The following is a 27,990-nucleotide window of genomic DNA, read 5'->3' as shown; positions in this document are numbered from 1 at the left end:
AAAGCCCCTAAGCACACAAAGATATGAATTTGGAAGTCATAAAACCAATGGACATACACAATTAAGTGACCAATGAAAACCTGTCCTCTTGTCTCCCTGTTTGGAACATAGCCAGAAATGACTGTTGGGAAAGAAAAGATAATTTGGAAATATCTCGACCTCAACTTTTAATGTTTACTGGCGGGGAAGAAAAAACACAACAAAAAAAATCCACCCCAAAACACACACACACACACACACACACACCCCCCCCAAAAAAAAAAACGTAACCACCTGAACCACCTGATGACACGTAGCAAAGGGTGTGAGAGAGGAAAGAGTGGTTTGTGGCAATATCTTTATTAATTTTATGAGACTTATGAAACCTGAAGCCTGGTGGTCACCACTGAGTTACCAGGATCTAGGGGCAAATGTACTGAGCGTCTCCTGACATTTCCATGCAGAGCAAGTTAGAAAGCATCTGGCAAAGAACCAACAACTCTACCTTCACAGTCTCCCACATCAGTTGTCCCAGCTTCCCCTAGCTCACCTCATCTGCTGCGGCTACAGCTGCTGTTTTCTGCATCTCAGTTTTTCTACTCCTCCACTTCAGTCACTCCTCAACAAATCCTGAGTCTCTCACCCTCAAATTCAAAGCTTCGCCACAGAATGAAAACTACTTACATCTCGGCTGTCAAACTTGACAGGTAGTGAGCTTAAAGCTTTAGTCTAACTAAAAATATGCTCTGCTGGTCTCCTGGAGTCAAACTTCTCTGGTCATAGCTCATAATCTTTGTCTTCAATATCCATTCAAAATCTGTTTAAAACTTGTTTATCCTTTCTAGGATTCTACCAGGAGTCCACCCGTGTGTAACTTCAGAACATAAGCCTTTAATTATGAAAAGGAAAAAAGCCCACATCAACACACCCACTCTTACCAGCACACCTCTCCCCACCCAGTTCATCTTCATTATGCATACTTAGGTGGGAAACTGTTTATTATCACCAATTATGGAGCAACTCTGCCCTCATTGCAGAACCCCATCATATTAGAGATTGCATAAGTACTGTAAAATAAGACAGTCCTTGATGTAAAGAGTTTTTGACAAGTTTGCCCTAGAGAGGACTCTACTTGTATTTACTGCCCAAGACACCACTCTGGAACCCCTTTGCTGTTCACCATACAACAAACAGGAGAAAACATGGATCTAAAAGTAAATGTCAAACATACTGGAAAACACTTATTAACACAGATTTTAAAGTAGAAGATGGACTATCTCAGTGATTTTCATAGGATCAACAGTTCCTTCCTCTACGTTGTTCATTGTACAACCACTGTGAAGCACAAAACCACTTGGAAAACAGATCTGACAGGCACTTGGAAATACCCATTTTCAGGGCTTAAGAGAATTAAGGGCCTGACTCTTCCACTAGCACACATCAGAAATAAATGCAAAGAGTCACCTGACATTACGGTGCTGTAAAACACGTATGCAGCTGAGATGTTGCACTTGCTTCAGTGGGATAACTTCAGTAACACGTGCAGATTGACATGCAAATAAACCTCTTGAAATTGCACCAAGAGAGGTGGAGACTGAAAGACAATCTTGATTAAAATTTTTTGAAGGACACTACTATGAGGTGCTAAGTTACGATCAGCTCAACACAAATTATCATATAACCCATTTCCAATGAGAATGCAGAATGAGCTAAATTTTACACTAGTGTATAGCTTAGGAAGGCTTCACTGAAAACCCTGGTTGCTTCGTGAGTCCATGTCAGCGCAGAATTTAGGTTTGTTTTCTTTCATTAAACGTGTACAATCGTGTGTAAGGGGTAGAAGGTCATAGCAATGGCAAGAAAAGGACTTTAAAAAGAAGTCTCATCGCTTGTCAGGAAAAGATCATTCCCCTTTACAAATTCCTAAACCCGCGTTTAGTTTGCCCTGAATCGACTGCAATGGCGACATCATTTCAAAGCTGATGATGATGTAGATTTTGAAAAGAAATATGACAATGAAAGTTACGTCTGAAGCCTTCCTCTTATATTCACAGATGCTTGATTCCTCTTTTCAGACAAAAACCTTCTATATGCATCAAGTCCCCGTTTAGCTTGGCAGTCTGCAAAGAGCAGGTGGTGGCCTACCTTAGACAGCAATGAAAAAAGCATTTTTCCCTTGCTTTTCTAACCCGCTTCAGAGACACTGTGAAATCTGCTAAAAACCCCACAGACTCTAGCAGAGTCCACGTTCTGCTCACAGAAAAGAGTTGCAGCATACAGCCAGACAAACAGCAGAATTGTTGATATATTTCTGCTAGTGTAAATGAGATCAGAGTCAGAGCTCAGACAGTATGAGAAGGCTAGCAACTTGCAAAATTGATTATTAAAAGACTTGCAACTTGCAAAATTGATTATTAAAAGACTATCTCATACAAAACAACAGTCACACCTGGGGATTCGGATTTTTGAAGATACTTGGGTTTTGTCCGTAGGTTTGGGGGTGTTTTTAAATTATTATTACACATCATTAATCTGTTCAGACATTATCTCCCTTTAATTTTGCTTGTTGCTTTTAATAGTGTATTTCAAGATATCGACAAAGTATCTCTCTTCTTTCGTATTAGCACCACTCAGGCAAACCTTAGAGCCCAAAGACTTGTGTGATTAATAGCTCTGCCAGCAATTCCTATTTAAAAACTATTCCTATTCTATCTTTTTCTACCCTGTCCCTGATTTTCCACTACTCTCTGTGCAGAACAGCCACTGCCAGCATCTTCATGTAACCCAAAACTTTGCAACTTTATTTCTCACTGCTCCTTTTCCACTTTAACAAGATCCTGTCGATTTTGTTTGACTGAATAATAACCAAGCAATTCAAAAACACAATCCTACCAGTAGCTGAGTGCCCCTATTGATGTAAACCAGTAAAGGTTTGAAAGCCTTTGAAAGAGCTCAGCACCTTACAGGATGCTATCAACGTGTCTCAGCTGCTAAACTGTGATTTGCACCCGTGCCCCTGTTTCTCACTCAGAAGTCAGCATTTCCTTCTAGTCTTGGATTTCAAGAAAACAAAAAAAAAAGTTATTTAAAAAAGATCACACAGGATCTGTCACCGAGAAGGCAATGCAGGTTCCTTGTTGCAAGCCTCCCAGGTGAGCACTGGAAGTGCAAGTTACATTCTCAAAATTATTCTGTCATCCCCTGACAATTTAATTATTTTTTTTATTATTATTTTTTTTTATCTAGTGCTTCTCGACTCTGTTTAGGTAACCATGTCTCCTCAATATCTCATTCAGGTGTAGCACGGAAAAGTCTAACAACCCTGGGCTGGCAGCCAAGCTTGCCAGTGACTGACGCTCGCTTAACTGAGCAAAGATTTGCTCTGCTCCAAGCAGGAACCTGACTACACGAGGACCGGCAGTGACAGCGAGGGTGCAGGCTTGCATCCTAACAACGCCGCTTCCAGCTTGTGCTCAGGCAACTGGAACCAGCACTTAAGCTGAATGCTAAAAGGCTTCAATCTTCTCCTTTCTTCCAAATTCGCCTCCTCTATAAACCTGGGACTGTTTAGGAAGAGCCGGCGCATTAAGGTGGTTACATCGCTAATCCGGGCATAATTTTAAACTCAACGAAAGGAGATTTAAACGTTGAAGGAGGAGGAAAGCAAAGGGAGGCACAGAAGAGAGGAGGTGGAGAGGAAAGAACTGCTTAGAATACATTTTTAAAAATGTATTCTTGCCAGTAAATGATAGAAATAAATCAGCAGTATGAAGTCACTGGTAGCTGGATTTAAAACAGAGTTTATGGCCATTTGCTAAGGGGCCAACATAAAGCATAAGCAAAACTAATAAAAATATAGCTTCCACGAGCAATGATAATGTTGAGCTGTTGGAACAAATTCTTTGATTTAAATGAAATTACACTTCTCCAAACACAGAATACAAGCAAATTTAACAAATTCTCTGCCCCAAAGGTTTTACAGTCAATGATTGGGGAAGTAACAGAAACAAAAACGTGTAAGTGAAGCCTGTGCCCAGCAGAAATATGTGGATACCTAAATTTCTTTGCCTCACCTGAAAAAAGAATCTCATTTGCCATGGAGAGAAACTGAAGAATTACAGCTTTCATGTAAGCAATTCCATGATTATTCACAATTGTGTCGCCTCCCCCTCAACCCCCCCTAATCTCCCTCTTTTTTTTTTTTTTTAACCAAGGATACCTTTTGTTGAATAGAGGTAATTAAAAGAGGTAAAAGTCTGTGGTGTTACTTAATTTTGAACTCAGGTGGACTAGAGAGCTGTAGAAGAAAAGTCAGAGCTTGTCTCATGGATCTGATTTAATAAACAAGCACACAATTTGGAAGCTAGTCTCCAATGTTTTCCAGTCTTAACCATGACCCCTTTTATCAAACATACTAGCAATGCATTGGTCAAAGAACACATCCTTTGCATATCCAGTGGCCTGAAGTTGGGTTTGATGTGCAAGAAACACTGTACCAAGCCGCAAACAGCAATGAAGTTAGCCTGGCCTGTGGACTGAGATAACCCCTTAAACTTTTCATCTCTTAAAACTTTGGTTTACGTTTCAATTAGGTCACAAGCAAAATCCATTTGGTCATGTCAATCTACAGATGACATAGCTTGATCATAAAAATCATCACGGAGCTCAGTACAATTGGTAATCTCAACAGCAGGCAAAGATGCTCTAAATTAGAAACGCGTGGGTGGGTTATGCATCTGCACTATCTGTCTTCAGTAATCCATCCGCTACGTATTATTTTTTTATATGTTATTCTTAAGTGAATATAAAAGTGAAAATAAAAATAGCCCAACTAAGGTATACTAAGAAATAAACATTAGCAGGAATGGGCACGAAAAGCAAGAGTGGAAGCCAAGCCTTCTCAAAGAAAGGCCTTACAGTCCACAAACATCTAAGAGATCCTGAGTCCAGATCTCTGCTTCATCTCTCTGGAGACAGAAAACCAAAGATCACCGAAAACCTTGGCACCATTAATATTAAAATGTTTTGGGTTTTTTTCTCTCCCTTTCCTCTCTCTGGGATTTTTTGAACCTGGATCTTATAATTGAAAGCCAGTGGATTAAGCATAACACATCAAACCACTGTTAACACCCAGTCTCCTGCAAGGCTGAATCCTAACAACTCTGTTTTCTGCCTACAGTATGTGCAAGCAAGTGGAACAACCACATGCACTGCATGCTAAAGGCCACAGCCTTTGTCTTCTCCAAGTTCTGTCTATTTCAGAGGCTAACATGCTGCAATTAGTCTAATTAATGTGAAACAATGAGCTGTGTTACCACTTATCAAATTGATTGTTCCCCTATCAAAACAAAACAGGCTGGCTTTTTGATGTAATTTCAAGAGATGATTTGAAATGTCATGTTGCTGCAAGCCAATTACCTTATGACTGGAGTCACGGTCAACAGAATACATAATTAGCATGAGTTTGGGAAGGCTGCTTACTGCTAGTATGCTAATTAACTGTCTTTTGTCATAAAACAAAAAGGTTGTAGCTAGGGTTGTGAAATAGGTCTTTTTTATTTACATTTCTTTGTGCTTATCAACGTGAGGCATGACAATGCAAAAGAATGGAAAATTTTAATTCCACTACTTCAGATTAATACTGAGCCGCAAGGTCAGGCGCAGCCTTGGCCTAGCCAGCCACCCCCAGCTCCTGTATGTGCCACACACGGCCTGCACCTCCAGCCCCGAGAGCTGGAAAATTAGGCACCAAATGGACCTCCTAACAAAGAGCCACTGAGTAGCACCTCCAGAAGAACCAAGGGCACTCGATGGGTACCAGATGCTCCTTTCCAGCAAGGAAGAGAGCACCTGTGATAGCCCGAGCATTCCAGGCCCTGTCCCGCCAACCCCCAATGGTTCCACCCCACTTCTTCACCAGCACCCTCCAGAAAACCCTAAACTAGGAACAAATGACATTATTACTTCTGCTTCAGCCTGGTGCTCAAAGAATGCTTAACGAGCGCGCGCGGGATAGCAAACGAAGCCTGCCTGTGACTAAAAAGCTTCATAACTCAGCTGCTGCCACCTCCTCTCCGTTGCCTCATTTGTGTGATAAATATTTTATTCCTCAGGCATTCGTTAAAGAGCTGATCCTGCACGGGGCTGGGTGCCCTCTATACCTATAGGTTTGAGCAGAAGCTGAGGAGCTCATTACTTTGCAGGATAAAGATCTACCAGAAAAAAATCCAAACTTAAAAGCCGGCTGTCAGCGGCTCCCGCTCTGCCCTCTCTCATCCCAGCTCCGCTCCGCGCGCCGCCACGCTGTCACACGAGGGTAACGGAGGGCAGAAATTAGCTTAGTGAATCATCACTAATTCCTACCAATTTATATTCTGGTTTTCTTTTTCTGGCCTATAATTCAGCACTTTATCTAAGGTTTTGCTTGGCCTGAGCAACTCCCGAGAGCAAGGTCTGGAAACGGTAGAAGTTTTAATGATGTTGTTTCGCTAACAGCTGCTGACTTAAGAATCCTCCTATTTGTCGTAAAAACAATTTTGGTTTTCTGTGCATGCTTGGTTTGATCCACTATAGAGATAATTCTCCTGTTCTTGATAGCCCTTAAAAGCAAGAGAGACGTGTAAATCACTCTCCTATAGAGAAGAGAAATTAAGTGTTCAAAACCTAGATCAAAAAGTTGTCAAGCTTGCCTTTTCTGAAGACTTAGTTTAAATTCAAACCCAGTCTGCACCAGGTTCACATAAAGAATCTTAAAAATTTCAAGACCAGAAATGACAGAGTGGATCACCTTTAAAATCATATGAAATCAGTAGACATTCCTAAATTATTTTCCTGATTTTTTCTCTTCCAATTTGAGCTGAACTCAAAGTATATTAAAATTAGATATGCATGCAGGAAGGCCAAATTTTTATCTTTAATGGTGAAACCTATAACGAACAGGAAAACACTAATTTCTTCTGGTGCTGTCATTTACTAGAATCAACATCATCCTTCCTGTCTTTATTCAGCAGAGAAAACAAAGCTAATCCCAATTTCTAAAGAGCTAGCTAATAAAGGAGTCAAGGGATCATTAGTCTAATTAACTCATTCCTGTTTTCAGTTTACATTTCATTATGCTATTACACTCTTTGAAATGTCAATTTTTAAATACCATAGAAAACTGTTTAACATATAGACATTATGTTCAACAAATCTAGGGACATACAGAACAGTTACTCAATACTTGTAAATTAATAGTATCCAGGTACACAACTAAACATCTCCCAGATAAATCATTAAAAACTTCATTTATTGATACACGAATGTAAACGTGTAAATTTATTGATGCACATGTAAACTTCATTTATTGATACACAAATAAGGGAAAAATTTCAGTGACACTTGGCTCCTTGCTTTATGGTGGTGCTTTTGCTACCTGAGTATTTCATAATACTTAGATAGATGTCCTTGCATCCACTTTTAGTAATCAGACCATTTAATTCTTAACAAAAATAAATCAGGATACTAAACTATAACTTCCTGTCAGATTTTTTCTTCTTCTTCTTTTTATTGGGTGTCTTTCTATAGCTTAATATAATGAGTCACTTACTGTACTTTAAGTCAATTCTTAAATTGATTTAATGAGTCATTGAGTCATTTACTGTCTTTTAAGTCAATTTTTAAATAAATGCAACTTCTATTAAATTAATGGTCACTTCTATAACCAGCTGTTTGGAAACAATCAACCTCAGTTAACAGTACAGGCTTGCACTGCTACACTTGTACAGACAAGTGCAAGTTTTATAAAAAAAATTATATTCTTGATATAAATGAAATATTATATAATAGTATGCGTGTTCACCCAAAAGCAAATAGGAAGAGAGCAAGCTTGTAGGCACACACATAAACCCACATTTGCCTGTGTGCACTTCAGAACATCTCATATGCACTGTATACCTACTTGCTGGGGAGCAAGCAGCTTTTGCTTAGCATTTAATCCAGTAAATCACTACATGTGAGTAACACTACACATAACTTGTCCCTGAGCATCTCTTGGGTTATTCACATGTTTAAATTAGACATATATCACAAACTGCTGGACCACAGCCTGAAGTACGGGGACGTTTTGCCAATATGCTTCTTTGTAGTGAAATGTCTGCAGGAGTTTGGGATACCCAAGCAATTTAGATGGGCACAATGGTACTAGATCCTTAGACTTCTTTGTATCAAATACCCCATGATGAGATGCCCCTCCACCTGCCTGAGCATCCTCCAAAGTCTTTTCTCCTACGAATTTGCATGGAACATACACCGACTATCATCTCAGTAGTCAACAGAATCAGGCTACACGTGCCAGAGTACACCCGTAATGTTCTCCCAATGAAAATGTCAGACATTCTGATTCCTTTGTATGTATTTTAACGGATGCTAATGATTGCTTGTGCTGACTCCAACTCACAGGCAAAATGAAGACAGACACATTGAAATGGGAACGAAGCACGACAGCAGCACTTACATAAATATGATCCAGGCATCAATTATATCTGCTACAGCATGGGCCCCGTTATTAGTCATGCTGGATAATAAGAGATCTGATCCTTATGTATGTGTGAGGCTTTTCTTGAATGCCTGAGATTCATGGAACCACTTTCTAATACTTTCTGATGTCATCTGCCCCTTACCTACAGCAAAAAGCTTACTAGTAAATTCCCTGGTTATTTTAGCTTCTCAAAACTGAAATTTGGTCTTTTGAATAGCCTGCACCCTGATGAGACCCCTGTGGCATCTCTGCAACATCCTCTAATTGTGACCAAGCACTAACATAATGTAAGTTTAGCTTTTCTGCACTGCAGATGCTACAGAAATGAAGAAAAATGGGTTTAGTATCTACCTGTTCAGTCTATTACAGGAAAAGAATTCCTTGCTCATCCCTAGCAAACAGAATGTGTGACTAGATATCCCACTGTGCTTTTTCATAGCTTTCCTTGCATTTTGGGAGGGAGAAGGCTTCAGCTTTAGGCACCCAAGTTTGGAAAGTTTGTCTGAGAAGATGAGCTTATATTGGAAATCTCCTAACTGTTGAGACACATAACTCCACCTCAGGATGAGATGTGTATTAAGAGATATTTATGCCAAACCTGAAGTTGCAGGGAAATTTGAACAGTGGCAACCATTCATGAACAACCACATGCTACAGAATCCATGCAATGTGTTTCTGGGATAATAGTACGAGGACCTGAGAGCTGCAGAAAGCAGAGAGGATGATAGCATTTTGCTTTTTGTCACCAGCAATAATATACTCAAGGAAAAGAAGTGCCTTTAAAAAGATGTAAAAGAAGACCGTGAGTGCAGTGCGTAGATTATTTTTAATGGTTTAACAGGGATTAAACCACATCCGTTAATTAATGTATTTTGAGAAGGCTAATGAAAAATAACATATCTGTTAAAATATAATACATATATCTCTAATATCAGCTCTGCCTTAGGAGGTTGGAATCTGGATAGGAACAGTAGCTAACAAGGTACCTGATAGTGCTCTTGCAATAAGAGGTGAGCATTAGCTCTCATTAATTCATGTTCTTAGTGTTGTTCGGCATCACGGGCTGACCCGACGTGATGTAACAGGATGTGGCATGCCAGAATGCACCACAACGTGTTCGGAATCGTAAAAGCAAACAAACCCTCAACAACTAAACCTCCCTGCAGCCCCTGGTAGGGAGTCTGGTATTCCTGATCAGACATTGTCTTACCTTTATTATCAATGTGTTTTACCTCCCATTGGTTGTTCAGTGACTATTTTCTCTTGTCTGTTTTCTAAACCAGACAAAGCAGGTCAATGAATCTTCATTTTAAAAAAAAAGCAGAGAAGGCTGCTTAAAGCTTTGACTTACTGGGGTCTTTTATTTTCTTTCCCTCCCTGTGTTTTTACCTGGTATTACCCAAATCTAGCATTACCAAGAGAAGACCAAGGTGATTAGGAGATACACGCTGTTATTTTAGCAAACGCCTTGGAAAAAAAAAATAAATATTTGGGCTTGAAACGATCCTGAAACATTAGAGCATAGGCAAGTACAAAAGCAGAAGCTACGGCCCCGTATGCCCCGTCTAACAAGGTGTTGAGCACTGAAGCCCAGGGGACTCTTGGTGCTCTCGCTGTGAAGATTAGACAAGAGCCCTCGCGCAGGACACAGCAGGAATATGAAGGGACATGAAGTGAGCAATCCCAGCAGACAGCCTGTTGAAATGTCAGTCAGGCACTCTGCCTCCACCACCTTTCACAGAGCTAAACATCTCTTTATGTCAGAACAAATTGGGTGATCCTCAAATCTTTTTTTCCCTCTCCCCTGACTTCAATGAGACGACGAGCACCGGGAAGGCGAGCGGGAGGGAGCGCGCACAGACAGTTCAGTTCAGTTCACATGAAAGCACCCTGACACGCTACAAGCCTGAATACTGATATTGGCAACTCTTACAATCTTATCAGAGAGGCAGGAGCAGCAGCAGCCGGCGTGCTACAGACCTTCCTCCTTTCCAATTACGCCTGGTGGCTGTTCCCTTCCCAGGCGTCCCACAATGTCCTTTGAAAAGAAACTCCCAGGCTTGATCAAAGGCCACTAAAGCAAACTCGTCACTTCCTTATTTACAAGCATATTTACTTTTGTCGTCTTTTGCTTGTTTCTACTCCTGCCTTCCCTCGTTAGTCCATTAAGGAGGTCTAATTTTAACAGTGCTCTACCGGAGACCGGTGAGTGATTGTAATCTTATTTTAAACAATTTGGTTTCATTTGCAAAATTCTGTACAGACTGTTTGGATGGGGTTTTTTTGGCCACAAAAACATATGCAGAAGCTATTTTTGCAACATAATAACAATAAAGAAACCTTCCCACTGACTTCTGTGAATGTTAGAGAGGTCTTGGTATAGATACATAAAGAGCTCTTGGCATACAGATACAAGGATTCCTTTGATTTCCTTTTTTTTTTTGGTTCAACACAGAAAACTTTGCCTTAAAACTGATCAGACAATTTTCATTCTTAAAAAGTAAAAAAATGCACCAAAGGAAAACAGAAAAGCCAGCCAAGATGAAGAAATTCGTGAAAACACTGCACCATCTGCCTCCAAGAACAGCAAGATTAAGCTGCTAGTCCACCTTTGGGTTTTAAAGGTGCTGAATAATAAATATTCTTCTAAAATAATTATCTCTATTAAAAAAAACAAACAACAAACCAAACAACTGTCCAGTCCCCCCCCCGCCATCAAACACCATAAAACCCCCCAAGAAAAAAAATCTGTGGTTTCAATAAATGCTAAGTGAATATTCAGTAAGAAAATATAATCAGTCACTGTCGTGACTGGCCACCTGCTCTTTAGATTACAGGTTCATTGCAAGCAAGATCTGCACAGACAGATCCATTTCTAAGACTTTATTCTGGATAATATTTTCTATAAGTTGCCTAGAAGTTCTAATATTAGTTGATTATAGCTAAAGATCAGATGCATTATATTACAATGTAAAGTTTCTATTTATGACATTCAGGTAGGTAAATGCCTGTGCATATGGTGCAGACATTACCAGACCATTTACTGCCCATTACCGCCAAGAAAAGAAGCCCATACTAGAGTAGACTGTGCAGCATTTCTGGCTTTCCTTAAAGGAAGAAAGCTTTATAAGAAAAAAGAAATATCACTGATTTTTACAGGTGTTTAATAAAGATAAGCTGAAAAAAGGGTTCCTATTTTAAGCCTGGCGATAGCTAAAAATGCATTCAAATATGTTCAAAAGCAATCTGAAGTCTCCTAAAAATGGGTGTTTAAAAGTATTCAAGAAAATAGTAAAAATGCAAATAATATTTGTCACATTATTGTAGGATATGGGACAAAAATGCTCATAAATTCAAAGAACCCTGCTGAGGCAAACTGCATTTCATTTAAATATGACATTATTTGGGAGTCATTAAAACAGGAATAATGTTTATTGGTTGCATTGTAAAGGTTACTACAAGAAAACAGTAAAAGTTTACCCAGAGTAAAACGAGTGGTGTAAGGGACTGTGACCATAACACCCTTAATTTTAGTTGTTGTAGCTGTGTCAAGGGAAATAATAAAAACTTAATGTAATTGATAATTCACTACTATAGAAATACAAAAGTAAAAATAATGAGGAAACACCAGTATTTTCAAGAATCTCAATCCAATATTCTAATATCCTTCATACACGTTATAATGAGATCAATTAAAAAAACCAAAAAATAAAAAAAATAAAGGGTGCAATAGTGACTGCTGACTTTCCACTCAGAAAAGTGTTCAATCCTAAGAAAGAAGTATACAGAGCCTGTCATTGCTACGAAATATATACAACTGCTCTCATTCTTCCATTCAAATATTTTTCCCGATTCTCTTTTTAACATGGAAATATAAACCCACCTAATGGAACCCTTAGGCTACTAGCTTTTAATATAAAAAGCTTAACTCTCACGATTAAAGGTGTCTAAATTTGCTGAAGAGAGACCTTTTTCTAGCTATAGTCATGACTGGAGTTGAAAGGTTTTTGTTTGTATAGAGTTGCGTAAGTCTGTCTACACTCATTTCTAAAAACATAGTGAAACAATGCTAAAAGACCCCCAAAAACTCGGGAACTGCCATTTTGAACCTCAAACTGTTCCCTGCGGTCAACCAGCAGCATTAATTGCTGGTTACTTGTACATGGAAATCAAGATGTAGATGCACACAGAGGCCTTGATCACACAGACGTTTAGTCAGTGGCTTGACAATTGTGAATAGTTTTTGGAGAAGCAATCAAACTGAGCATCCCATTAAACATCTGATGTAGGTAAATCAGCTCCCACGTCTTAAAATTTGATCCATCTTGCCTTCCTCCACCTATTAGATTCATTGGTATTTATAAATATCAATCATACACTTGCCTTAGTCTTGTCTTAATTCTGTCAATGAATTTAAATGCATCATATACAGTATTTTTATGTAGTTTAAATTCAGCTGTGAAGACCCAATGTGGTTCTGATATAAATGAATAAAAACAATTCTGTGATACACCCTGGCTAAATGGTGGCTCGCCTGGAAGTGACACTGGTTGTCTGGACAATCCATGAACTGGTCTCTCTTCCCACTCCCAGTGTGTGCATTCCCTTCCGACATTTATTGAGCCACACAGTCCAAGGGGACGGTGACAGGGGCTGGGATATTAGACTGCCTTTGTTCATTTCCCTCTTACCAATGAGGCAAAAGTTGCTCAGACAGGCAGGCATTGCTCTCCAACTCAACGCCGCCGACACCACCTTTGCCAGCAGCTACAGGATTTTTAGGGAGGACCTGGCAAAACGTCCACCAGCCAGGCACAGTTCTTGCCTGGCATCTTTGTTCAGAGCTCAGCCTTACTGCTATTCAAAATAAATTTCTACTAAATGTGGTTTTTTTTTTTTTTTTTTTTTTTTTTTTTTTGTGGTAGTGCAATCTGTACCGCTGTGTTTTCCCACCTTTCAGACAAAACGTGTGACCTTTCCTGAGGCTGCTCGGAATAGAAACTGGAGTAATGCCGGCAGGCTTTTGCTGAAGCCCTCCACAACTCGCCCAATCTGCATTGCACCACATGGTACACCGTCTCCTGAAACCTCCACATGGCCTACACCAATTTGTATTCGCGTTATTTTCTTTGAGCTTGAAATTGATTTGTGATGTTCTCTCTGAAGGCTCACAATTTACATAATTTGCCATTATTCCTGCATCACACACTACTTCACGTCATGGGCTAAATTCTTCACGACAGAAGCGGTCAGGCGTAGGCTTAACTTGAAGCACAAGAGGTCCTATGAGGCATCTCTGCTACTGCTCACATGCTAGACTTAAGCATACGCTTATTTACTTTACCATGCAATAGCCTACACCTAACGTAGCTTCTTGGAGCTATTAAAAGTAGACACAAAATAAATGCAAGCAGAATTGGGCTTATTGTCTCCACAGATTTGTGCTAATATACCAGTGTCTCAAGACATCATTTCATTTTCATAACAAGGAGGAGATTTAATTTCTGCGGATTTGTGTAAAAAGCAATTTGGAAACTTTGCAACAATGACACTGCTTCCCATAAATGCCAAATTGTAAAAACATCATAAGAGGCAAACACAGCACATTCATAATATCATTCTTCCTATCTTAAGTACCAGCATTATTCAAAGACATTATACTGCTAAGTATCCAAATAATTCATTCATTTTAAGGATTGAAAGCATAATGTTATTTTGTTAAATTAAGCTCTTGCTTTTCCAAATCCCTCTTTTCCACTTAAACTGAGGGAATAAAGGCATCTGAAAATGCATCTGTGCATGAGGCTTTTATTTTCACTTTCCAGGGTTTGCTCTGCTCTGGTTGGGATGTGAGCTTGCCTTCTTGCTGAGTACCAAAACACAAAAATGATTGCAGTAATAATTGTAATTCCTTGCTCTGGATCACGAAACAAGCCTCAGGTATCACCATCTCATTCCTGCTTTCCATTGCTAGCAGGAAGGAGGAGGTTGGTGAGAGAAAACATCGCTTCCCTTTAACTTACTGGCACCCCCGTAATACAGTATCTCCAGTTAAAAAGAAATTCTAATAAACAAAAGTGACCACTTAAAACGATAGCAAAGATCAAAAGTTCTGACTATGGTAGGTTTGGGGGGGTGGGAGGGAGCTAGACAGCCTGGGTTTAAGCACACCCTATTAATTGATGAACATCAGGACTTTGTGGTCATTTAACACTCCCTATAAATGAAGACTTGATAACAGTTATTGATCTCAGTTTTCCTGGAAGAGGATCCCTGGGCTCAGCAGTGAGCAGTTTTGCTTCTCTCAGTTCATAAATACAAGAATAGAGCTATTGCTCAAATGCCACCCTAACTGCCGAAAATGAAATAAAAGTAAAATTTCAGTGCAGTGTGGAAGCAATACAAGTGTATTTCCACAGGGTTTTTTTGAGTAGATAGCCCAAGGTTAATATAATCTCAAATTTTCTTATGGGAAATACAGAATGGGCACAGCTGACCCCTGCTATCATTTGAAAATATGTTCTTAGTGAATGTTTACTCAAACCATAGAAGTATATATGTTACTGTTCCTATTTATGTATTGATCTTCCTTGTGTTACCATGGAACTTGAATACCTCTGAACATTAATGAATTCAGCCTAACAACATAAAACGTGGGACTATGAGCATCTCTGCAGCCCAGGCGAGAAGCTGAGGCAAGAAATGGGAAGTGTTGGGTCGTTGCATCCGCCACACAACTGTGTCACAAGAAACAGCTGGAAACAGCTATTGTCTCTCCTCTCACATTCTTTTGTCATTCAAAACTTTTCCCCGTTTTCCTTCTTTATAGCTTTTTCTCCCTAAAACTCTGCTATGGGCTGGTCAAATCAAAAGCTCATTTCGAAAACTTTCTGTGATGCTACCAGAAGCGCCTACATCACTGATATCGTCACGGGGTTTAAACAGAGAAAATTAATCCCCTCTCTCTTTCCATCTCCCCTTCCCCAAAACCAGAAAAACAAATCTCTACATCTCCTGACCCCCAGTTCAGATTAAACCTGGATGTCAAAGAAGAGACCTAGAAAGAGGTGCACGTCCCTTCCAACACGGATTTAAGGAGAAGCTACACAAGTAGATGAACTGTTGAACTCAGTCCTCTGTCTTAAAAATACATTTCATTTGGATTGTTAATGCATGATATAAGTACCCAAAAGATGTTACAGAATTCTGAAAAATGAATTAAGGACCTATTGCCATCTCCAGCAAAATAATAAAAGTAGAGAGATTAAGAGGGAAGCGTATCTTTTTGAATTGTAAAATAGGTTTATAGGTCTTCTAATAACAACTTTTACTCAAACCTTACATAAATAGGCTTATATGATACAAATATTATGTGGGCTATGTGGAAACTACAAGGTCCCTAATCATGTTTAGGGATTACTTGACAGAACAGAGACATTTCATTCCTATTGGACCTAGGGATTACAGCAAAGAAACATCTAATATTCCATTTTTTAATTTCATGCATTTTTTATTTACCTTTAATGATGCTGTATATATTCATCATCCTGAAATATTAAAACAGTATGAAAAAAGTAATAAATTGGTGGAAAATTTAGGGAATGGGAATGCAACAGCACGCAAATCATACACTATCAAGTGCTTGATACACATTTAAAATTACTGCCTAGTACAGCAAAGCCAAATTCCTGGCAGATTTCTGAAGCGCAAAGTCACAATAAGAAGATCAGCAGAACAGACTGAAATAATAGAATATTCATCCCCCTAATCCATATGCAATTCTTTAGGGCTTTTTTTTAACAATGCATATGAGGTCTGACTGTATTCAGGATTTAAATAAGTTGTCTCTCTCTCTCTCTCTCTTTCTCTCTCTCTCTCCTCACACACACACATACACACACATTGTATTTTTGTTTTAAAAAAAAAGTATATACAGTTATCATTTCTGCTCTACTGCACCCACATTGACAAGGTTAGCACATCTCCTCACACCTCAGATGAAACAATAGCATTTTAAACAACAAAAGTGTTAAAAGAAATACATTTATTCATACCATTGAAACCTCCCGCAATAGCTTTGTTGGAAGGAGGGGGTCCAGTTTTCTGGGGAAAGGGATTATTTTTTTTCCTTAATTTTTTTTTAACTCTTTCCTACTTCATTCTAAATAATTACTGGTTAATTTAAAGCAATTTCACATTTAGTTATTGGCAATAAAATTTTGAAACCTGTATTAAATCTTTGAGATCATGCCTTTCTCTCTCTAGACAGATGTAATTTTACATCTAGTATTGTATAAAGGGACAGAGACCTAGAGAGGAATAAATCATCACTCAAAAGACAGATGCTGATGATAATAATGATACATGCAGAAAATGTGCGTGAGGATGGGTGATGGGGAGGTGCACTATAAAACTTCCATTGCCATGCATGAGATTACTGAATTACTTTCAAGTAGTGCAAAGCCACAACTGAGTTATAGATGTCCCTCCAAACAGGAGAATGAAAAAATTCATACCATATCATACAGACACACCAAGCCTGATCTTGAGATCAAGCGGGTTTTACACAGGTTTAGCTCCATGATTAGGCTGCGGAATATCAACACCACAGACGGGTTAGATATAAAATAAATCTACTCAAACATAAGACATTTGCAACAGTAATATACGTGTGGACTTGCTAAATAAAGGTGCTTACGTGTGATAATTACAGTGGCCATAGGCAGAAAGCAACTTTCACAACTATCATGACAGTTCTTGTTGCAACTCTGTTAGTGAGGAGCACTAGGACGGGTGATGGCACAGAGAAAACCACCTGGCACGTGAGAAAGAGCAGCTACCTCTTGTCGAAACCTGAATAACCAAACGTACCTCCATGCTAGGTGTAGTTAACAGGTCTCATGAGGAATGGCCTGTGGTGTAGGTTGCTGCCGAGCATTTACCAGGACTTTGGGTTTCAACCTGGTGAGGGATGTGCTGATCCAACCCCCTTCAAATCCTGCTCACGTGTTACTAGCCAAACCGTGATATCAGTTGACATTGCTATTCAAATTGCAAGGTTACTGCTTTAATTGGATACAGACTAAAGAAACAATGTAAAACGTATTTAATTAAAGATTTTCTTTTTGGTAAGGCACCTGCTTTCTTCATTGAGGACCTGCTGTGATTTATGCAGCCATGATGCCAGTACCTGCCCACATTGTGATACCCTTCTACTGAGAGGGTCCAAACTTACTGGGGCTTAATGTTACAGATATCTAATTATTATTGATAGATTGGAAGAAAAAAAATAATCATATCTATACTGAAATTAGTGCGAACAGTCCAACAACAACAGTGCTAGAACATATCCATCCTATTAATATATTTTGCAGGCATATAAACCAAAGAATAAGCACTCTTTGGAGGGATTTGATCTCTACAAGTGAGAAAGGTGTTAAGTTGTATAAGGAAATAAAAGACAAATGAACATCAAATTTCTACTAGTAAATGCAATGAATAAACAGGGTCTATTAACGCACACTGAACTTCAGAAGGGAAGTCTCAGAGATGCCCTGCAGAGCTGCACTGGACCAAATCTGAACCTAAAAGATACAAGTGGCAGCAGCTTTCCTGCAAACATACCATGATTTAAAAGACAGGGCAATTAAAAGTAAAAAGTATCATTTCAGTTTTGGGGGAGGAATAAAGAGGGTATAGAACGATGCAGAGATTTATTATAGGGGAATAAAGAGCACACACAGTGAAAATTAGGTGCACTTGAAACACGCTAGTGCTGTTCCTCCTTGTGCTATCCTGTATTGTACAGGACATAACATACGCCTAGACAAGTCTTAATTTTAGTGACGACAACTGTTTGTGACAGAGAAGGCTAGAAAACAACAGGCAAGCTTCTCCCCAAATTTCAAATCTATGTTCCAAAGCACAGATCTACTGAAGCTTTTCTGCAACTGTTTGTAAATATGGTAAACACCATATTTTTAATGTGCAAAGGCATATTTTAGTTCCTTGTATTCATTCAAAGAAATGGTTCGACCACCTTCTTTAGAAAGTTTCTAATCAAGCAATGGAAGACATATATATTTGGAATAGGAAAGTTTAATCCTACTCATTAAAACATGACAAACTTATAATTAATTGAGAATGGAGTCAATAATGAGAAAAATCCTTCAATGTAATGATGTTGGTACTAGCAGCTTGTAATATGGGAACACGTTACAGAAAGTGAAGTATAATATGGAAAATTAAAAGTCAGTTTAAAAAAAGAACAGCCTGAAAGTTTTTCCTTGGATCCAATCTTTAAAACACAAATTTTAGATTGTCAAAAGTTACATCTTCCTGGTCATCAAATGAGATAATACATTATGTTGTTTTCCTGTGATGAGGAATAATTCAAGGTCTTACATTGCCTGATTAATCTCATAACCAATATTTAGAAAAGGGTTCTTTTTGAGCTAATCAAACTTGACAAAAGCAATCTTCAAACTATGCCACATTCACTGATTTGTAAGATCTCTCAAAGTTGTATTTTATGAAATGCAGTTTAAATTATCAACAACTCTAAATCCACCTGTTTATGACACCCGCCGAATCTGACAGACAGTACGTGAGGTAGGTAAAAAGAAAATACGTGCCAATCAAAATTATTTGGACAAATGTGGGGTTTTTTTGGTTTTGTTCTTGTTTTTGGTTTTTTTTTTTTTTTTTTTAAATGAAGGATGACATTTCACTTTTAAGATAGTACCCAGCTACATCCCCACGCTGACATTATGTTGCATTTGGGGTGCAGCTGCTGGTAGTATTCAGATATTTTTTCTTCTGGAACTAACTGCTTTGACCTTACTGGAGAAGGTATGTTCCTCCACATAATGCTCATTTCCTTCTATATATATATATATATGAAAGAGGGTGTGGCTGGCTGAACCTTAAATATACAAATTTATGAGATTGCTAGGCTTTCAGTATCACAACAGTATCATTAGATTAAAGGACATTACTCCAGAAGAGCAATGTTGTGATAGTACAGCTGTTCCCATAAGAGTAACTGGTAGGGAAGCACTACAACAGTAGGAGGGAACACTGTGGGGAAGCCTGTAAATACCATCCCAATCTCGACCTTCAACACTAATTAGTATTGGTAGCTTCCTTTCTTTCTGTGAGTGCTCATAAGTGTGTGAAGATTTCCCCATGGTTTGAGAACATGTTTAAATTTGGTTGCCTGGCTCTCTGCACTGAAAGAGATTCCTGAGTTAGCATAGCTGAGTAAGAGGAAGAAAAAAACGGGAGAGGGGTAAATATTAATTTTCTGCTCCAAATATTCAGAAAGGAAATCGGGCCTCCAGCTTATTCTTCTTCTGAAGTCACATTGAAGTTCTAGATAAATAAGTTTCTGAGCTACTGACTCCCCTCTACTTCCTCATGGTTGTATGCAACAACAACAAAAAAAAAACCCAAACAAAAACCCCCACTATTTCAACATAGGAAATGTCTATGATCAAATAATATAATACAGTACTCCATTAATAAAAGACTAGTATGTGCTAGAAGTTACCAGTGCAAGTCTTTTTCAGACCCAAGGAAGGGTATCCAAATATTGGGTAACACACTCTGACTGGGAAGACTATCGGTGAGTTTCTCTATTTGTTTATATAAATGGACCAATGCTTTTTAAAGCACTTCAGAGCACTTAACTAAAGCAAACAAGCACTTGAACTTCAAATATCTAGCAAGAGAAGCTATTGACAAGTATGACTTTACTTAGTAAATCCTAATATCTTTGTGACCTTTCATTCATACAGTCTCTTCATGAAGAGAAGCACCAGGCTCTTATCTCAACTTCAGCTCCACTGCAAGATACAGTGAGAGGGGTGAGCAATTGCCTAGCCTCCTTTTAGTTATCTTTGTTAAAGCAAAGTGCTTTATTTTTTCCTATGTGGGGATTCTGGGCCACATTAGTCTGTAGAAAGCAGTTTCTGATTTTGAAATCTTATTCTCTCTCTTATTCAACCTTTCAAGTAGGATTTTTTCCATCTGCTGAACCTCCCTTTCAACTCCTCACTATCCACAGGTAGCTAAGCCTTGATTTGGGAATATAACGTTTACTAAACACCATCCTATTAATTCCCAACAGGGGAATAATGCTGTGGGAATAGCTTGCTGTGCTCAGTAAAAAGATGCCTTTGGTAAGTAGCCTTGTAACTGCACTAGTGTCATGTGCATCTTTTAGGTCTTTGCACTTACAAAACACTCCCTGGCTACTGCAATTATATCAGGTCATTTCCTGATCTAGATTGGTGTGATCTGATCCACATATATGTTTCATCTGAGAAATCAGTATCCAAATGAATAATCTGAAAGATTATTCCATAGTTTTTTGAAAGTATATTTTTTGAAACATATTGGAAAGTGTATTTTTTTTGAAACATCATGATTTCATATGGGTCATGAAGTAACATTCAATTTCATAGCTGGATTCTGCCAAATCAGGTTTGCTGTATCATAGCAGCTACACTCTGAGAAACGTAAGGATTTATGCATTTTGAGGAAAGGCAGTTTTCAGAAGGAGATCAAGTATTAAGTTGGCCCTGAGAACCAAGAAGGTGGTGCTTTTCCATTCAGTTGCAGGTCCAGCTCATTCCCTAAAATCCTGCAACACACTTTGATTTTTATTTCTCTCTGAGCATGTTTTGCTCTCAGTCTGCATAATGTGGCAGAAGAGAAGCGATTGATTAAACCTTTACTTTAACCTGGTTGTTATTTCCTTTCTCTAAGATGCTAAAATATTTTTAAGCTATATTCTGGAGCTCATTCGCCACGTTGGGATTTCAGTTTGCTCCTGTTAGGGGACATGGCATGTGTTCTGAAAGAGTTTACAGAACTATCCATACACCGTGTACAAGTGTGTGTTGGGGGGGGTTTGCTTGTCTCTGTGTGTGTGCGTGCAGATTTGCATATTTATGTGCATGTGTGTGCAAATTTCATGCTACTGGCTGTTTGGGATTTGTACTTGCTAGTCTGGTAATGAATACTCCACAAATCTTATTTTGTTAGGAAAAAAGTCCCAAGAGATGCAGTTGAGAATATGAACCACTTGGTGCTAAAGCCTAAGTCTAGGGACAGTTCCTAAAGGAAATAGCTTTGAAAATTCTTTGAAATACCCTGTAAGTTATAATTGGGTTTAATGTATAAAAAAAGCTGAGTAATTTAAATTGTTGGAAAAGAAAACAGACTTAGCACTTCATAAACTCTAGGAAAGACTATTTCTTAGAATTATTAACTATGAATCCCGATTCCAAACACAAGTGTCTACTAGCATATGCTCTCTACAGCTGACATGGTAAGATCATACAGTTTTTATCAAATTGATATTCCAAGGCCTAGTTCTGATATTAAATCCCCATTTCCTGCCTCCCCCACCCCTCTAGCAAATGCCTTGGTTTCTACAGAATTACTTTTGCTTCCTGCTCTTAAAAAAAGTCAAACCAGGATTAAGCTCAATTTCTGGGGTGCTCAGCTCATGACGCATTTTGGTGTACTGAATTAGACAAGCTACATGTGGATTTACAGGATACATGACATTCCCACTGGAAACTGAAAAAAATACACAAAAGAAAAACAAAAGCAGAAAACTACTAGCATTCAAGGATAATACAATACACATTCATTTAAACAAAAAATTTCAGTAGCAAATATATATTAGAAAGACAGATGAAGTACAGACAGGACAGAATAAAGCGTGCTTTTGGGTAAGAATGTCCCAGATAACATCCCATTTTAGAACTGTGATAAAACAAGACTATGACAAAAGAAAATGTAATTCTGTTTTGAACACACTGCAAATAAGTAAGAAGATCTAATTATTTAGAAAGCCCTTCAAGATCCCATGGCTTCGGTAGAAATTAATTAAAGGGTGAAATTAAAGAATAGAAGAAAAACTTAAGAGAAGATGAACTGGGAATGATAGACAAAAGCAGTGAAAAGAAATAGATCCCGACAAAGTACTGATCTACTTTATTCTAATAATAGAGTCATCAACAGAATATACGTATGCACTAACACCTAATTTGAGCATCTTGAATTCTGATTCTGATTTCCAGAGATGGCAACTACATGTTAAAAAAATACTTAAATTGCTCATTACTAGAAATAGATTGATTTGCATGAGAAAGGTGCAAAGTTACATTCCCATTTTATTTAAAAATACTAAGGTCATAAAATGAAGCTTCAAAGTAAGTCCTAACTTCCAGGTTCTCACCTCCCTCCTGTTGGTAACAGCATCATTGCCCCTGGGAGCTGGGAAATGGCACATACAGTGGCCAGAGGGAAGAGGCAGTTTGAGTGAGCCCAGCAAAACCTAAAGGAGGGCTTAGGAGATGAGCATCAGAGCTTGCAATTCTGTTCTGTATTCAAAGAGAAATCAACAGAGAAACATCCAAGTGGGCAACACCATAAACAGCAAAATACTGTTTATTTACGTCCACCTGAGCACCTGACAAGACAGGCCAGGGGCAAGCAGCTCAGCTCAGTCAGAAACTTGGGACTGTTCAGTAGAAGCAGAAGGATCTGCTCAACTTCCAAAGCTGTGGTCATGCTCAACTTTTCTATTTCTCAGTAGCTTCCCTCCCTTCAGCAAAACTCACTCACACACATAGTCAGCTGCTTTGTTTATTCTTAAGTACGTGGATGTAAAGTGACCAGAGGAACATGAGTTTACCCTGGTAGAGAAGCTAATTGCCAGAGTAATATAACAGGGTACACGCTGGGCACAAGAGATGACAGCTAATATTCTGCAGTCAGCACATTTTGAACTGCTTGTCGGTTTTAGGTTTTAAATTGATTACTAAATACTAACTTCAGCCAAAGAAAATGTAATTCTGTTTTGAACACACTGCAAATAAGTAAGAAGATCTAATTATTTAGAAAGCCCTTCAAGATCCCATGGCTTCGGTAGAAATTAATTAAAGGGTGAAATTAAAGAATAGAAGAAAAACTTAAGAGAAGATGAACTGGGAATGATAGACAAAAGCAGTGAAAAGAAATAGATCCCGACAAAGTACTGATCTACTTTATTCTAATAATAGAGTCATCAACAGAATATACGTATGCACTAACACCTAATTTGAGCATCTTGAATTCTGATTCTGATTTCCAGAGATGGCAACTACATGTTAAAAAAATACTTAAATTGCTCATTACTAGAAATAGATTGATTTGCATGAGAAAGGTGCAGAGTTACATTCCCATTTTATTTAAAAATACTAAGGTCATAAAATGAAGCTTCAAAGTAAGTCCTAACTTCCAGGTTCTCACCTCCCTCCTGTTGGTAACAGCATCATTGCCCCTGGGAGCTGGGAAATGGCACATACAGTGGCCAGAGGGAAGAGGCAGTTTGAGTGAGCCCAGCAAAACCTAAAGGAGGGCTTAGGAGATGAGCATCAGAGCTTGCAATTCTGTTCTGTATTCAAAGAGAAATCAACAGAGAAACATCCAAGTGGGCAACACCATAAACAGCAAAATACTGTTTATTTACGTCCACCTGAGCACCTGACAAGACAGGCCAGGGGCAAGCAGCTCAGCTCAGTCAGAAACTTGGGACTGTTCAGTAGAAGCAGAAGGATCTGCTCAACTTCCAAAGCTGTGGTCATGCTCAACTTTTCTATTTCTCAGTAGCTTCCCTCCCTTCAGCAAAACTCACTCACACACATAGTCAGCTGCTTTGTTTATTCTTAAGTACGTGGATGTAAAGTGACCAGAGGAACATGAGTTTACCCTGGTAGAGAAGCTAATTGCCAGAGTAATATAACAGGGTACACGCTGGGCACAAGAGATGACAGCTAATATTCTGCAGTCAGCACATTTTGAACTGCTTGTCGGTTTTAGGTTTTAAATTGATTACTAAATACTAACTTCAGCCATGGTTTGGGTTTTTTGGGGGCGTGGGGGTGAGTGGGTGGTGTTACAGTTAATATAAGCAAATCACCAAGGTATTAGAAAAACAGCAGCTAATTTACCTGCTGCTTTAGAGAATAGCTCATGGATCAGATTTATTGTTTTCCCATACTTCCAGGCCTATGCTATACATTACATTGTCAGAATTGTCTACATTCCCCCAAATGCTACATATGAAAACTCTTATTTTTGTGTTCTAACACTTTAACTAAGGCATAGTTGCTTATATAGTTAAGAGCCACCTCAGTGTTCTTCAAAACCATACTGAAGTATGAGACTGCCCTTTGTTTTGAGGGTAAAGAGTTTGTTTTACCCAAGACAGCTCGATGACAACTAGGACCTCCAGCTACCAATCTCTCTCATCTTTAAGTGTCTAATGTGTTCCTTTGTTTTAACTCACTGCACAGCGACAGCAGCCAAAATGCACCTATTTGACATAAATAAAACACTGTCTCTGAACACCCTGGAACTCTTGGAAAGTTTAAGAGCAGGACTGAAAATTTGAAAGGTTGGCTTAAAGAATAAGCATGAGCCATTGCTGTGCCTGAAGCAATAGGCTTCAGGAGGCAAAGCAACCCCCCCCAGCTGCTGCCTGCGGTCCCCCACCACCCCCGGCAGCTCCTGCGTGCTCGTTCCACCAGACAAATCGCAGAGGAGAGGGAGCGAACCCCCTTCGTGGACTCACCATCCTTTTCTAGTCACATTCACTACGCATTGCATTAGAAAATCGTAACGGTGTTAAAATATTTTGGCAGGATTTGTTATGGCCAGATCACTCACTTCCTTTGGGACACACAAAGCCTCCTCTGGCAATGAAACAGCCCAAATGTCAGCAAATCCTATAGAACAGAAAACGGTCTGTCAATGTAAAGCCTAAATGAATCTCAAATTAAACAAAACAAAACATAAAAATGCACATACAGAAAAAAAGAAGCAACCTAGAAATGTTCGCTTTTTATTAAGGTGGTTTTGTTTCATTTATTTTTTTTCCCCCACCCTCCAGAAACTTTTAAACAGCATTATAATGTATTCATCACAAGGTGCTATTAGAGCACAAGCTCACTCCAAGTGTTACCAATTCACGGACAGATTAGAGGGCACATTAATAACATAGTTAATATGAAGTGTTTAGAGCCTTTACATCGGTGACAAATACGACTCAGCCAAATTTCCTGACCATTGAGGCCACGGAGGAACAATTTGGTAGATTTCATCAACAGTTCTAATTATGTTCCTGTCAAGTCGAGAACAAAGTAATCCATAACTGGGGGGCTGCTCGGAGACAGTGCCACGCGAGAGTAATTTATGCCCAAGACACAGGGCCCTTGCTGTAGTTAGTGTGCACAATGCCTGACTAACAAGTGGGTTCACAAAAAAGGAATTTATTAGGGGACACACAGCCCTCCAGCTCCGAGCGGCTTCGGAGGAGTTACAAGGTAAAGTCTTGCTCTTTACACAAACATCCCAAGTCCACGCTGGCCTCAGCGGGTTTTAAAATGTGGGATTTTCAGCCTAAAGCGTGGCACAGGCCTCTGCCGGAGCTCGGCGAGCCTGCTGCCCAGGCCAGGGTGAGACCCAGAGCTTTTAAAAAAACACATTTCAGTCCCTGGGCCATTGGCTGAGCGGTACCCATGCCCTTTCGCGATCCTATAAATAACACGCTAATGAAAGATGCAAAGGGATTATTAGTAACAGTAAACTAAAATGTCACAATACAGGATGCATTTCGTAGTGCAGCGCGGCTGGGAAACAGGCCGAGAAAGGGAAGGAAGGGGGGTAAACGGGGGAGAAGCTGTCATGTAATTTTGAGTCATTTTCCACTGTGATCTATATTGGGAAGCGGCTTCTTGTCTTTTCAAACAGGATCATTTTATAGATGACACTCTTGCCGCATTTCACAAAAAGGTAGGAATGTCTACCTAGTGCTAGGAGACGTGCAAAGCCTGGCCATGGCTGCTCAGGGCTGGCAACTTGTGTAAGTAGCAAGATGTTAGAGAAAATAAAACAATGCCTTTGAAATGTAACTAAGAAGAGTATCTGTAAGCGCAGGGGAAAATAACATTAGCAAAAATTAAATTCAAGCGATAAATACAACATGCTTAATGGGTTTTAAAGCACAGTTTTCTGAAGGTAGCTGTGGGCATACACTGCTGTCAACAGGTTTAGATTTTTATTTAACAAGACAAAAATGGCAGAACTTAAGAAAAAGTCATTTTACAGCCCTTTCTTTAATATTGAAGAAACAAGTTATAAAAGTGCTACCAGCTAACCAAACAGCAGCCTGCTTCAGTGGACTGAACACCAGCTCAGATAAGGGGAATGCTCAAACTGAGGACCTGTTTTGGCGACTGACTTGCCCTGTGGCCTCAGGAAGGTGGGTCACCTTCTTCACCCATGTTCCCCACCAGTGGAATAGGTACAAGTGTGTGAAGGCAAGGACATTGTCCCCGTGTCATACCAATGGATTTTTGGCTGTACAAAAACGTTACTAGCTACACTGAACTATCGGTTTTATTTCACCTTTTAAATACTTGTTGAACACTGGCAGAGTGAATGCAGTGTGGTTGTGGAGCCCTACATCAAAACCCTGAGCTTCTCCTTTCATACTCTACTAGGGTTTCTTGTTCACATTTGCTTGAACCTGTAAATTCTCTGCTGCCAAGTTCAGGGAAATTCTCAGCACCTCCTGAGTGAGTCAGTATTAGTATCGTGTGACCAAAGCTTCATAGAATTATGACTGCTTGCACCCTTTGCAACCAAGGATAAAAAAAAATAAATTAAAAAAATACACTTTACAAGCATTGGTGGCTTAAGCTTCAAAAGGAAGCAAAGAGAAAAGAGAAGGACACTGTCCCATTCTGCAGATGTGAAAAGAAACCTCTCTGGCAAATCAGACAGATGGTAATTCAGAAGCCATGCGATGCCTGGACGTTATAATTCCCAGACTCGTGATTCAGTCACAAGACACGCTTCCTTTCCTGGTGAAATGTCATGCTGCCGCATGCTTCTGTTACAGAACACATCTTAACCAAGTGTAGCAAAAGCATGATGATCCCATTAAGTATCTAACATCTAATACCTTGTGAAAACTAATTTAGTGCTTTATCAAATCTCTAGTTTGTATGTAGAGCATAAACTGGCTACATTTGCTAATAGGGCAGATTGACCCATCCCATATATTATCAAACCACATCAAAGTCTGCTGGAGGACGTAGCCTTAGCTACTTATTATCCTTTGCATTAACTCTCTCACTAGCTACTCAACCAATACATTTTCCTGTAATACATCTGTCATGATTTTACAGAGAAATCAGCAATTCTGAACAGTGCAGCAGTTAGAGACAGATAACGACTAAACCCATCATGGTCACCTGGCTTTCCAATCTACTGTTAATTGGCACCGATGGAAGCCCTTAGAGCTAGACCTGCACAGCAGCACGCCAGTGCTGGGCCCCAGAGATTCGGCCTCTTAGTTAGTTTTGTATTTTTAGAGCTTTAGTCATTCACATGATTCCTTCACAATTTATTACGTACAAGAGAGAAAT

General features: G+C 39.2%; 1 protein-coding gene across 8 annotated transcripts in view; it reads right to left on the bottom strand.

Annotated features, from left to right (window-relative positions):
• The window catches only part of ESRRG (estrogen-related receptor gamma), a 396,968-nt gene that overhangs the window by 211,632 nt on the left and 157,346 nt on the right, over positions 1-27,990 (bottom strand). For 2 of the 8 annotated variants that reach the window (XM_014950742.1, XM_014950747.1), the window contains exon 2: positions 25,226-25,284. The exons of 5 other annotated variants lie outside the window; for them this stretch is intronic. Coding sequence is in view for 1 of the 3 variants with exons in the window: in XM_014950740.1 (XP_014806226.1) it covers positions 25,131-25,165 (35 nt within the window). In the remaining 2 variants the exon portion in view is untranslated. Of the gene's footprint in view, positions 1-25,130; positions 25,285-27,990 lie in introns of those variants that run through there. One more of the 8 variants, XM_014950740.1, reaches the window with a different exon arrangement.

This window comes from Calidris pugnax, unplaced genomic scaffold (genome assembly GCF_001431845.1).
Source record: "Calidris pugnax isolate Ruff unplaced genomic scaffold, ASM143184v1 scaffold24, whole genome shotgun sequence".
In the NCBI taxonomy this organism is placed as follows: domain Eukaryota; kingdom Metazoa; phylum Chordata; class Aves; order Charadriiformes; family Scolopacidae; genus Calidris; species Calidris pugnax.
This window is presented reverse-complemented; position numbering and strand designations above follow the sequence as displayed.